Below are 12,307 nucleotides of genomic sequence, written 5' to 3'. Positions count from 1 at the left end.
TTTTGTTGCAGCAATTTCTTTAGAAACTTAAAGACACCTGTTAGGTGACAGAAGTTATTTCTAGTCCCCTCTGACTAAAAAATTACCATAAGCTTACAAACTGTTACTGTTTTCATTGTACCCATGACTGGGGTTCTTATACAACTTACTCTGCTAACTCAACTCAATTGGCCATTGTAATTGCTGTGTGTGTAATTGCTATGTAGCAGTTCAAGTTTTCAAGTTACCATAGTGTGCAGAGAACATTTTTTGCTCACTCTCACATATTTTTACCTTAGTGAATATACATTTTAGTGCCTGCCCAATCAGGAAGGCAGCAGCAGGATCAAGAAAAACAATTATGGATTGTGAGGCTCACAAACTACAACTCATTCCACATAATATTACTTTAAATTTTAGTCTGTATTTAACAACAAGGTGAGTTGTTACAATGGCCAAAATAGAAAAGGCCAAAGAGTTAAAAACACTAAGATAATCAAAACTTTCATTTGTAATAGTTATTGCTACAAGAGAAAAGGAATGGGGATTATCTACTTGATTTTCTACAGTCTTTATCAAACCAAATTTTATTTCAGGAGAAAACACATTAGACATTACAACCCAAAATGCTATATACCTTACTATTACCTGACATAATTATTCTGACATAATTATGACCTTAATCAGCTTTCTAACCAACAATTAACATGTTTATAGTTAATTACCCTCAACATAAAAGTATTTTGATGGGGTGAAGGGTGTTTTCCCAGAACACCTTTACCCAGATACTCCTGCATATATTTTCCACATCCCATTACCAACTCGGGAGAGTTTGTGATACTCATTACACAATCCTTTCCATAGCATTTACTCTCCTTAGGCAATTGCTGGAAAATGTCCTTATTTAAACATGAATAATGACCAAAAAAACGAAAAAAAAAAAGAAGATACTATCATAGAGGTAAAATTTTTGAGTGATATGAAAGCATAAAAGAAATATCATACACTATCTGGCTTGATAGTAATAACAAATAGAAAAGAACATCTCAGCTCAGATCTCTTTGCATTTGGTACTTTTGTTCCATTTTAAGATCCCAGCCAAGCAAGTGGAGATTTCCATCATATCCCATGCATGCTTCATTAATTCTGCATTCAGAATTTTTCATCTCATAAAAAAGAAAAGTATCTGAACTCAAAGTCATTAATCCCTTCTTCATGAAATTTTTATCTACTAACCTTAGTCTTTTGAAGAAATTCCTCACAGCTCTGTGGTTCATCATCTGGTAACATACAGAGAGGCACTCTATTCATTTCTTGAAGGACAGCCTCAATACGAAATTCAACCAAGTCATTCACTCGATCAAGCAATAACTCCAGCCCAGCTTTCGAAGAAAACAGAAGATTCAAGACAAGCTTAAAAGTTTGAATTAATAACCTTTGCAGAGTCCCTCAGTGTTCTTTTACCTCAAGAAACCAGTGTTACCAAACAACTCAGAGTGTCATCTTACCTCAACAAACTGTGATATTCAACTGTATATGACTCCTGCACCTTAACCAATTTACTCTAAACATCTAAACTTTCATGGCAAGCTTCACCACAAGAACCAAAATTAACTTCTTACATAACAGATACTTACCTAGCATATGCTATCTACATGCTAAAAGATAACTATAATGCTATATAAACTATTGTACAAATATAAATTGTAAAGCTTTTTATGTAAAATATAGTACCTATTATAAATATATATAAGATTAACTTAAAGAATATGTATTTCAAACAAGAAGACATTAACATTTAATTGAGGGCCAACAATGTTTCATCCTCTCCTACAGTTTGAACAAGTTACAACTTAAGGAATCTACTACAAACAGTAACTTTGAGAAAATTAAAATCTCTATGCTTCAAACAAATGTTAGAGGCCAAACAATAGTTAACAGAAAACAATCACTATAATTTTAAAAGTTTAATAGCAATCTCCTCTCAATGCTGAAGCTGAAATAGCAGCAAGGTGCCTGAACCAGACTCAAATTACTTTTATTATTCAAAATTAAATTAAGCATAATGTCAAGCTAGCATCCAAAATGCACTTTAATCTGCCATTTCAACTGAAGAAAATTTCCACTATAACTACTTATGCAATTTCAAGAAACAAAATCTGTTTGCTGTATTAATTAAGCTGAAGAAAAAGGAATTTGGTATCTTCAGAAAAAAAACACATCTCAGTGCAACCTTGTGACAATCTGTTGAAAAAACTACAAGTTCATCTGTTTTCTAAAGCTGTTGTCCAAGATGTGTGTGCATTAGTTTTAAAGAGATTGATATTTTAAAAAAATTAATATGAAATGCTATTGAGCAATTACACTGGCAACTGAGTCAGTGTTTTATTCCTTGAAAAGTTGTTTTGTACATTATACAAACAAAAAAGCAGGACTAGAAAAAGTCCAAAACCTAGGAGCTCTTTTAAAAAGTAGCTATCATTCTTTAAATTCAGAATACACTAGGCCTTTTGTGCCACACTTTATGTTTGGTGTAATCCCAACTGACTAACACATACATTAGTAAAAAATTGATGAACATACAAGACAAAAGGAAGGTGGTGTTATAAAACAAGCGTTTCATGTAATAGAGGACAGGTGAAAATACTGGCATCTTTTATATATATAAATCAATTAAGTGCAAATCATGTAAAGAACTGTAATCTTATAATATAATTTGCATATGCATAGAAGAAATAACCAGAAGTTAATGGAAGGAGGCAAGTAACCTACCTAGCTTAGAAAAAACTGCATTTATGTATTTCTCAATATTCAAGGATGTCCAGTTCAGTAACATTAGACCTGGCTGGATAGCATCATCTACACTTACTAATCGAGGAGCCATCAGTTGTTCAAAAGGGTACTGTATTTTCAGTTTAATTCTTTTGTATTCTGCCAACATCACCTGAAATAAATAATGAAAATATTAGCTAGTATACACTGATTTGAACCATATTTATTATTTAAACTAAGAAAATTCATCTGTATGCACATTAATGAAATTATTAAGAAGTTATAATTAATTGCTTGGGAAAGGTTTTCATTATTTTTGGCAGAAGTTCACTATTTGTTGCTCTTTATATCTCTATATGTATTTGTTGCTCTGTATGAAGCACTACTTCATACAGAAATCAATATTTGATTGCACTGGTGCTGTGACAGAGTTAATTTTCTCTCAATGGCTCACATGATGCCACGTTTTAGATTTGTGACCACAACTGTGTTACTAACACACTGATATTTTGAGTATTGCTAAACAGTGCTCATACCGCATTGAGTCCTTTTCTGCTTCTCACACTGCTCTGCTGGTGACTCACAAGATGCTGGGAAGGAACGTAGCCAGCACCCCAACTGATTAATGGGATCCCATACCTACGACATCATGCTTAAAAATGAAAGTTGGGAGAAGAAGGAGGGAGGGGGACACCCAGAGCTATGGTGTTTGTCTTCCCAAGTAGCTGTGATACTGCCTAGTTTTACCAGATTAATCCCTTGTTTTTTCCTCTTGTGCATGCACCTCTTGCCTTCCCTATTAAACTGCCTTTACCTCAACTCATGTGTTTTACATTTTAACCTTCAGATTCTCTCCCCCATTCCAAGGAGAGGAGTAAGGGAACAACAGTATGACGTTTGGTTGCCTACTGGGTTTAGACCATATAACAGAAAAATCTTGCAAATTTCAGTTGGTAGATGAGTATTGCAGAAGACAAAAAGCCTAAGGAAGACTATCTAGGTGAACTTTCCAGCAATTCTAATAAAATCAGCCTTACCAGATATATATTATACTATTTTCTTTCTAATGACTCTTTAACCTGCTCATCCAGTTTCACATGTTTGGCAATAACAGTACAACAAAGTCACAAAGACTTCGTGACTTACGGGGTTTGTTTCATTTCAAAGTAGTCCTTTGGCTACTATAAAATCATTTGACTACTATAAACCTATAGGTTTCTGGACATCTATTTTTGAATTCCCATCTTGTGTCTTGAGAATCTTGTCTGTTCATGGCAGATAAAATGATCTGAAGGACTTAAAAGACAAGAGAAAGGGAAGTTTCACCTTCTCTTTTTAAACTGTTCCACAGACGTCTGTGTAAAACACCAGTGGCAGAAAAAAAAAAAAACAAAAGCTGCTCCTTGCCGCATGCTTTACTTTTTAAAAGCAGACCACCTGTTCCTCCCTCCCAGGTATCCTCTCAAAACAAATGCTGCCCATTGTTGACTTCATCATTGGACAAGAAATAAATTGCTTATCATTTAGAAAGCAAGCAACAGCACAAGGCATTTTGTATGCCTCCTTTCCTCCCCATTCTTATCTCTGCCCCCACATCCTGCAGAGCTTCCCCAAACCCATGCATCTGCAAAGTAATTTCATAGAAAATATAAAGCCAAGAAAAGTGGCTCAAGACAATCATACAAATGAGAAAATAGATTTGCAAATGTTTTCTTAGTGACAATCGTTGATCTTCATTTATCCTCTTCTATATGTATAGAACCCAGGAATCCTGATGTACAGTACTCATACATAAAATAACTAATGTAAACCCACGTGCAGATTGTTGACAATCTTCTTGTACCAGTCTTTCTGCTGTTGAATAACATTTGCAAATGGTGGAATTTCAAGGGACATGTGAGCCATGCAATCTGTTTCTCTGATTAAAGTTAATATTTGAGGGTCAAAATTCACAAATAATTCTCCTGTTTCTGGAGCTTTTACCAAGAGAGTTGCTTGAAGTCCTCTTTTAGTTAATTCAATCTGCAGGAAATAAAGTCATCATTCCTGATCAGACAAGCCACTACAAAAAAATACTTTGGTTTGCATATAAATATCACTTTTGCAGATACTAAAATCAGGTACTGCTGATAAATATTGATAAATATTAATTTAAAACCAAAATTTATTAAGACAATATGTATGGATTCAAATGCTTAATAATCAAGCTGCTGTTTATTTAAGAGATATTTTTCTGTTGGGTCTTGGATGCTATAATGTGCATTCCATAATCCAAAACCAAATCAGAGCCATAGATTTTCTTGTTTCAACCATCTTAAATCTTTACTCTCATCTCCTTAGAACTTACTGCATATTCTGCAATAAGGCAGCATATAACCTCCTCAATGAATTATTCTTGGATAACCTCTTCACACGTCTTTTAAATAAACTTAGCCCCATTTCTTCTTTCACTTGTTTGCCAATAGCTAATAGATATACCAATCTTAATGGTATTGTCAATTATATCCAACATCTGGGCATCTCTTTTAAAACACTAAAATTAATGCTTATTATAGATTTTTTTTTTAATTCTTAAAAGCAAAGCATAATCACACAATTGGTTTAACTGCCTTATTTAAATATTAGAAGACCATTTGTTCTCTATGTGATTACAAAGGACAGCATTCCTTAGACCATCACACACTGAAAATTTGACTGACACCAAAAAGCAAACCTGCCTTAGGCAGGCAAATTTTTACAAAATATTAAAAATGTTGCTATTCTTATTTTCCAGTTGTCCTTGGCTGACATAATGTTATTTTTCTGTATTCACTCCTCAAATTTCATGTATCACATTACATTGAGATGGAGTTTACTTCTATGCATTAGTTTCAGTTTCCATTGATATCTTTCAGTGCACTTTTTTATTTTTTTATGAAACAGAAAATTTGCACCACCTTTCAATGTTTAAAATGTAGTGGAGCATACTGCTTGCTTCAGCAATATCATGCACTATCAAGACATTTTACACAGCATTTTTCAACAAATAATCTAATCAATTTTTGTCAATGAAGATGTCATGCTTTAGCCATGATCATCAGTCTTCAAAAAAAAAAGCTCAACAGCTTTAAAGAGAAACTGGGTTTTTTTCTGTAAAGTTCAACAGCAAATGTTACTGTACTCATTTTTAAGCTTCATACTCATTATTCCTACTCTCAAGTCTTCCTCTCTTATTTATGTTTTCTTCTCATGCATTCTTCATTGTTAAGGTAACAGAAAATGGCAGTGGAAATAAGAGGTATATTGAAAGCACAAATCTCACATTACCAGATAATTACAGTAACTTTTACACTTCGAGGTAGTTAATTATTTTTAATATGTCTGTAGTTAATTATTTTTGATATGTCTAAGTTGAACATCATTTGCTATAGCAAAAATTTTTTTTGTTATTAAAAAAACCTGGAGTAATAAGATACTAACCACCCAATAATAAGTAGAAAAAATAGGGGCAAAAATGTTCAGAAATCTCAGAAAGTGACACTAAGCTTAACATTTACATTTTACAGAAGAATAAAAAGTAGTAGGAGCAGAAGCCCTATTCGTGTTCCATTTGTATTCCCCACAGGACACTTGCCCCTCTCGAGTTTTTCTCTGGTTCAGGAGTAGAGCAGGAGCTCCACCTTGTGTTCTGTGCCATTCATGTCCACACCCGTGTGCACTCTTGCCTGAAAGACGACACTACGGAGCAGTAGTTACATTTCTTTTTGCCGTACTTGGTAGACTAGTGCATGCATGTTAAAGTGAATATACCTTTCATGTATTTTCATTTCATGTGTGTATGTTTCAAACTGGAAATTTTGTTGAAATACACCTCTCTTCGTTCCCACCTAATGAGTACAAAGTTGGAGCAGGGTCAGGAAGTTTATATAGCTGGCAAGTGTGATTTGTTACAACAGACAGGTAACAACAGATCAGTACAGATTAGTACAGATCAGAATCAGAACTCAGATGATAAAGGAAGATCAAGGCACCACTTCAGGGGAGATGCCTGGCAACAGACAGGTAACAACAGATCAGTACAGATTAGTACAGATCAGAATCAGAACTCAGATGATAAAGGAAGATCATAAAGCAAGGCACCACTTCAGGGGAGATGCCTGAGATGTTCTAGTTATTTCAGAAAAGATGAAAGGCAAATGTACTTGACTGCTCCATCAAGGCACGGTACATGTCAGAAAATGTGATCACTAGATCATCTAGCCAAAGATGTAGCCCAACAAGAATCACACATTCTCCTTAGTTTTTGTAGATGAGACAAGGCAGTGAAAACTATCATCAGTATACTTTGAATGATGCAGGTATCCAGCTCAGTACTGGAATTTAAAAAAAAATGAGTTCAAGACAGAAGCACTAAACAAATGCAGAAGGCTTCCTGAAGCATTACAATTCATTCCATAAAATATGAGGGACATTCACCAGGGATATGCTCTGTGAGGAGCACAGGAAAGCATATGAACTTCCTATACTAGCAGAATAAGCATTAAATACCTTTCTAAGTACAACAGCAGTTTTCATTACTGCCTGGAAAAAGGACGAACTATATGCAAGTTAATGGTGCCAATTTTTGATATGATGTTCCTGAGCAGTAATGTATAATGAAACAACAATTGAGGTACTACTGATCAGGTTCCTTGGTTCGAACTTGCACTCAACTCCAGATTAATCATCAATAATATATATATTCAGCACTAAGTCTCACTACAGCATATTTTATGTACTCTAATATTGCAATCATTTCTCCTGACTTACTATACCAAGTTGACACAAAAAATTCCCACTTACAGTATCAATCAAATCTGGTGACTCTTTAAACTATGTTTCACACTGCATGTAAAATGCAAGTATGAAAAATGAAGGATTGGTGAAACCTTATATATTCACAGAAGACTGATGTTTATCAGCACCAGAGACTTCCACAGTGTACAAAAGCTGGGCCTGAGTTCCAAAAACAACAGGCAAATGCATTGACAGGCATCATGCTACCTTCAAAACCATAGTCTGAAGATTCTGATCCTTCTTTTTCAGCTTTGCAAGGCTGAGGTTGACCTTTCTATAAGATGCTCTTTGACAAGGCAACAAAGAAACTGGAGGTCAAAAATATGCCAAAACAATAGCAGAAACTTGCAGAGGTTTCAAGGACTTAAAGCAGCCCCTGCAAAAGTTATCTGATAATATAAAGGTAGTCAGAGGTTCTACGTACAAAACCCAAGAAGGTAAAATTAGCCAAATGAGATTTAGAATTTCAGGTAAACCATGTTCTCTGAAGAATATTCAGGCTACAAAGTGTTCTGCCTGTAAGGCACCAAACAACTCATTCACCAAGACACAGAAAAAGGGCTTAGAGTTGTTCATGTACCCAGAGTTGCACACATGGGAGAAACACCGACCAGATATTGTCAAGAGAGGAAAAAAGTACTTTACTGACAACTTCAGAAAATCATGGAACTTTGGCAAAAGGCTTAGTACCATATTCAGTCAACATAAAACACTTATCAGAGTATTAACTTGGCCCATCCAACTTCTCAAACTCTAAGCCCACTTGATTTAAAGTTACTCCAAAAATTCCAAGAGGGAATTAGAAGAAGAAAGATAAAGACTGAAAATACATAGAATAGCATACATAGAGCCATCAATTCCTGGGTTCCAGCAGTGTTCAGATAGAATTCCAAGAGAAAGTAGGGTCAAGACATCAGATAGTTTCATATTTAGCTTTAAATACCCTTCAGCCTTCCTAGGCCCTTCCCCTGGGTGGGACTTCCAGTCATTGGCCACTCAGGAGCTGGGTCAGGGGCTCCAAAGGTGGATGTGGATCAGTGGCTCTGGTGTGCCAGGGATTGGCAGCCACTGCAGGGCTGGGATACCTGCTCTAGAGGTGAGGTGCACTACCTCGCCAGGGCAAGGCCCCACCTCCCCCTTTTCCCACACACATGTATCCCAAAATTGTCAATAGGAAACGAAAGTACTTTGTACTGGTTCTGATTGGGTTCATTTTCTCTGTCGGCATTTAACTTCCTTCATAGCAGCTTATGTGGTGCCATCAGATTTGTTATCAAAGCAAAGCTGATAACACAGTGATGTTTCAGTCGAGCAGTGCTTGCACAGCATCAAGGCCTTCTCTTGCTCTCACTCCATCCACACAGTGACTAGACTGGGGTTGGGAGCGGGGATGAAGGGTGCAAAAGAGGCTGTGAGGGGACAAAACCAGGCAGATGTCATGAAATAACAAAAGGATGTTATGAAACAAGCAAAGGGATATTCCTTGCCATATAACACCATGCTCAGCAATAAAAAGGGAAAGGCAGGGGTTGAAAGGGTTAGCCACCCTCTGGGGTCTGGAATTGGTTAGACATTGTTTGACCCATGGGAGATGGTGAGGAATTGCCTCTGCAGCCTTTTTTTTCCCCTTTATTTCTCCATTTCTCCTTTACTAACTAAACAACTTACCTTGCCCCACAAGTTTTCTTGCTTTTGCTTTTCCTTTCCTCTTCCCTGTCTCACTGGGCATGCATGGGGGGAAAGCGAATGAGCATTTGTGTAGTGCTTAACTGCCTATTAGGATTAACCCACAAGTGGCTCACAGCCCACTTGTGCACTGAGTATGCTATTATCTGTTCAGACTGGATGCTTTTTACATGTGTATTTACAGAGTATACCCATGGATTATCACTCAAAATTAATTTTATCCAGAGCAGAGGATAATTTTATCCACAGCAGAGCACCTCTGTCTGTGCTTTCACTTTGGCCAACCAGTTGACAAAACTCCTCTCCCCAGACATGGCAGAAGAACGTGGCAGAGACAGAGGAGCAGCTAAATCTACCACTGGATATTCATTATATGGTTTTTGTCTAACTTCTTAGTTATAATGAGAGGTCTTTCAGTTGTTCCTAAAATCAGCTACAGGTACTACAGGCCCTATTTTTTTAACAGGAACACTTTCTTGTAAAATAATTTTTCTTATTCCACCCCTGATTTGAGAGTCAGCATAAGTCAGGTTAAGCATACCTGACTACTGCTACTAACCAGGGATAACACAATTTTTTTTTTCTTTAAGGAATATCTTAATCAAAACCAGCTGGTTTACCTGCTGAAGCCATTCCCTGTGGTAGATCACCTCAAATTTCATAAGAACTTTTGCTACTTTGTTGTAATTGCGGATTATGCTCTTGCCATCTGGTGTTTGAAGAACTGCTGGATATCTCTGGAAAGTCTCCATGGGCTCCTTGATCTTATGGAATAGGTGACGTGCCCACAAGATCTTGCCAGCTATTGGAGGGAGATTACGAGCCAGTGGAGGGTCCTTCTTGTGCCTAGTGTAGATCTTACAGACGGTTTCTATGTCATGGCCATAGTTTTGAAATATTTTCTGATACTTTTCATCAATGCCAAGATTTGGAATTTGCAATCTGCTTAGGAAAAATAATGAAAAAACTCCTTCAACACTTCTGAAATCCTTCTAATGCATTGTTGGAAAACAGTTGTTCCAGATTCCCTTGCATGCTTTAGAAAATAACTACTTTGGCAGCAGAGTTTTCAGCTTGAACAAATGCTGTCACAACCTGATTCCAAGCAACAAAGATTTAGACCAGATGATAAAAGTTTCCAAGAAAGCCTACACATTTTCTGTTTTGTCACTGTTTTCAAACACCAGGCTGAAATTATGTGCAGCAAACTGTAACCAATTCACCACTCACTGTCTATTCTATTAAACAGATTATAATACAAAAACTGACAGAATAAAGAGTGAAGCTGTTTTGCAACAATGTTAATTTATAAAGACAAATTTCACTGTTTCTTAATAAAAGCATTTTGCTCTCTTCTAAAGGCATTGTGGTAACAAACTTTTTCGAGCACATTGTTCAACAAACATTGTTTGAGCACAAAGCTAAGGCAAATAGGCTAACAGACTGTTTTCCTGTGCTTAAGCTGATTTTGAAAGATGAAGTTCAAAGTCCACTTATATTTTGCAGTTTCTGACACAAAAAATATGGCTTTTATTCATTCAAGCTACTAAGACAACTCTTAACAGGGCTGAACAGCTGAGAGTAAAGAGGTTGAGTTGGTTTTGTTTGTATTTAAGAAAATGCCTCCTACTCTCCTTCCATCCCCCCCTTTCCACCATCCTCATTTTATTTCCATTGCCTGGCAGAGTTTTAGCAATCTAAATAGGACAAATTACCTTTCAAATTTCTGCAACATACTCAGTGCCTTTTCAGTGTTCAGAATACTTTCAAAGGTAGTGTCCATGAACCTCCTTAATTCATCCTGAAGAAGAGTAAATAATTCTACATCAGATAAGTCCCTAAAACACATATCACATATGCCAAGTATTATTTGACAGGGATTAACCAGCAATATATTAGAAAATAATTTGTTTCTGTGGCACTAATCTCAAAAAAGTATTATATTTCCCTTTATTTCTTCCCACAATGATTAAACAAAACACAGCCAAATTTCAAGGCATTTTCTTTCTAAGTTCCCTGTGTAGCTCTGCAACCAGCAAAAGCTTCTGTACCCTCCAATGTTTCACCATGTTGAGAGGCCTCAAAGAATGCTTGCTTACCTCTCTGGCAACCAAAGCAAGACAAGCATTTATTTATTTTTTGTTCTGCAGAAACCCTTTCCTTCCCCCAGCTTGTGATTTCAGAACTACTGGAAAGTTAATTATCTGACTTATTTGTACTACACTCCTATTCACTCAATGAAATCATCCATTTTTGTTATTCTTGCCAGCATGCAGTAATGAAAAATCCTTTTGTTGGAGGCCCTCAGTGGCCCATTCCATTAAACTAGTCTGAAAGATAGTAAATGAAAGCTTCAAAGTGAAATATATTGGAATAATTTTTCAATTTCAGAATACAAACTTTGACATTTGCATATTTTTATGGTAACTCAGAGAGGATAATAAGGATTCCTAAATAAATTATTTTGTGTAATTGTACAATACAACCTACATGAAGATCATTTATGTCTCTGCAAAATTCTTCATAGTCTTGGTCAAAATCAGTATTCCGCTGATCCAAGAAATCATAATGCTTATTCTTCATGTTTTCAACAATGCTCTAAACAATTTCACAGAAAAAGAAAACTATTACCAAAAAATGTCTTATGAAAAATACTTACCACACCAAACATTTAGCACAACAGGCTGTGCATGTTCACATTTTAGCTTTCCTAATAGTTCCCAGTACTTACTGAGCAATATAAGCAAACCCCTTAAAATAAATATTTGCAGGAATCAAGTTGGTGTAATGTCCATTGAAACTTCATTTGTATTATTTATTTCTGCTTTAAGTCAATTAGAACTGACAGACAATTCAGACTTGCTTTTCATCAAAGTCATTTTTTACTCATAAAATATTCTATCATGCAGAAGTACATTTCTATAAAAAACTTCAACAGAGTTCAAAAAAGTTCAACAGAGAAAAATATTTTCACATTCTTATCTTCTATGTCCTTTAAACAACTGATTCCATATATAAATAGACTATTTAAAAAGCACAGTAAGATGCAGCACAT

The 12,307-nt window shown here is 35.8% G+C and overlaps 1 protein-coding gene across 1 annotated transcript in view; it reads right to left on the bottom strand.

Annotated features, from left to right (window-relative positions):
• The window catches only part of DNAH5 (dynein axonemal heavy chain 5), a 116,359-nt gene that overhangs the window by 84,301 nt on the left and 19,751 nt on the right, over nt 1-12,307 (bottom strand). Inside the window, exons 12-17 of the mRNA XM_039714905.1 lie at nt 11,743-11,850; nt 10,968-11,053; nt 9,873-10,194; nt 4,567-4,773; nt 2,752-2,923; nt 1,216-1,361 (exon numbers count right to left, since the gene is read on the bottom strand). Coding sequence (XP_039570839.1) covers nt 1,216-1,361; nt 2,752-2,923; nt 4,567-4,773; nt 9,873-10,194; nt 10,968-11,053; nt 11,743-11,850 — 1,041 coding nt within the window. The remainder of the gene's footprint in view (nt 1-1,215; nt 1,362-2,751; nt 2,924-4,566; nt 4,774-9,872; nt 10,195-10,967; nt 11,054-11,742; nt 11,851-12,307) is intronic.

The sequence above is a fragment of the Passer montanus genome, unplaced genomic scaffold (genome assembly GCF_014805655.1).
Source record: "Passer montanus isolate IOZ18808 unplaced genomic scaffold, ASM1480565v1 scaffold31, whole genome shotgun sequence".
In the NCBI taxonomy this organism is placed as follows: Eukaryota; Metazoa; Chordata; class Aves; order Passeriformes; family Passeridae; genus Passer; species Passer montanus.
Note: the sequence above shows the minus strand (reverse complement) of the source record. Positions and strands in the feature narration are given on the sequence as shown.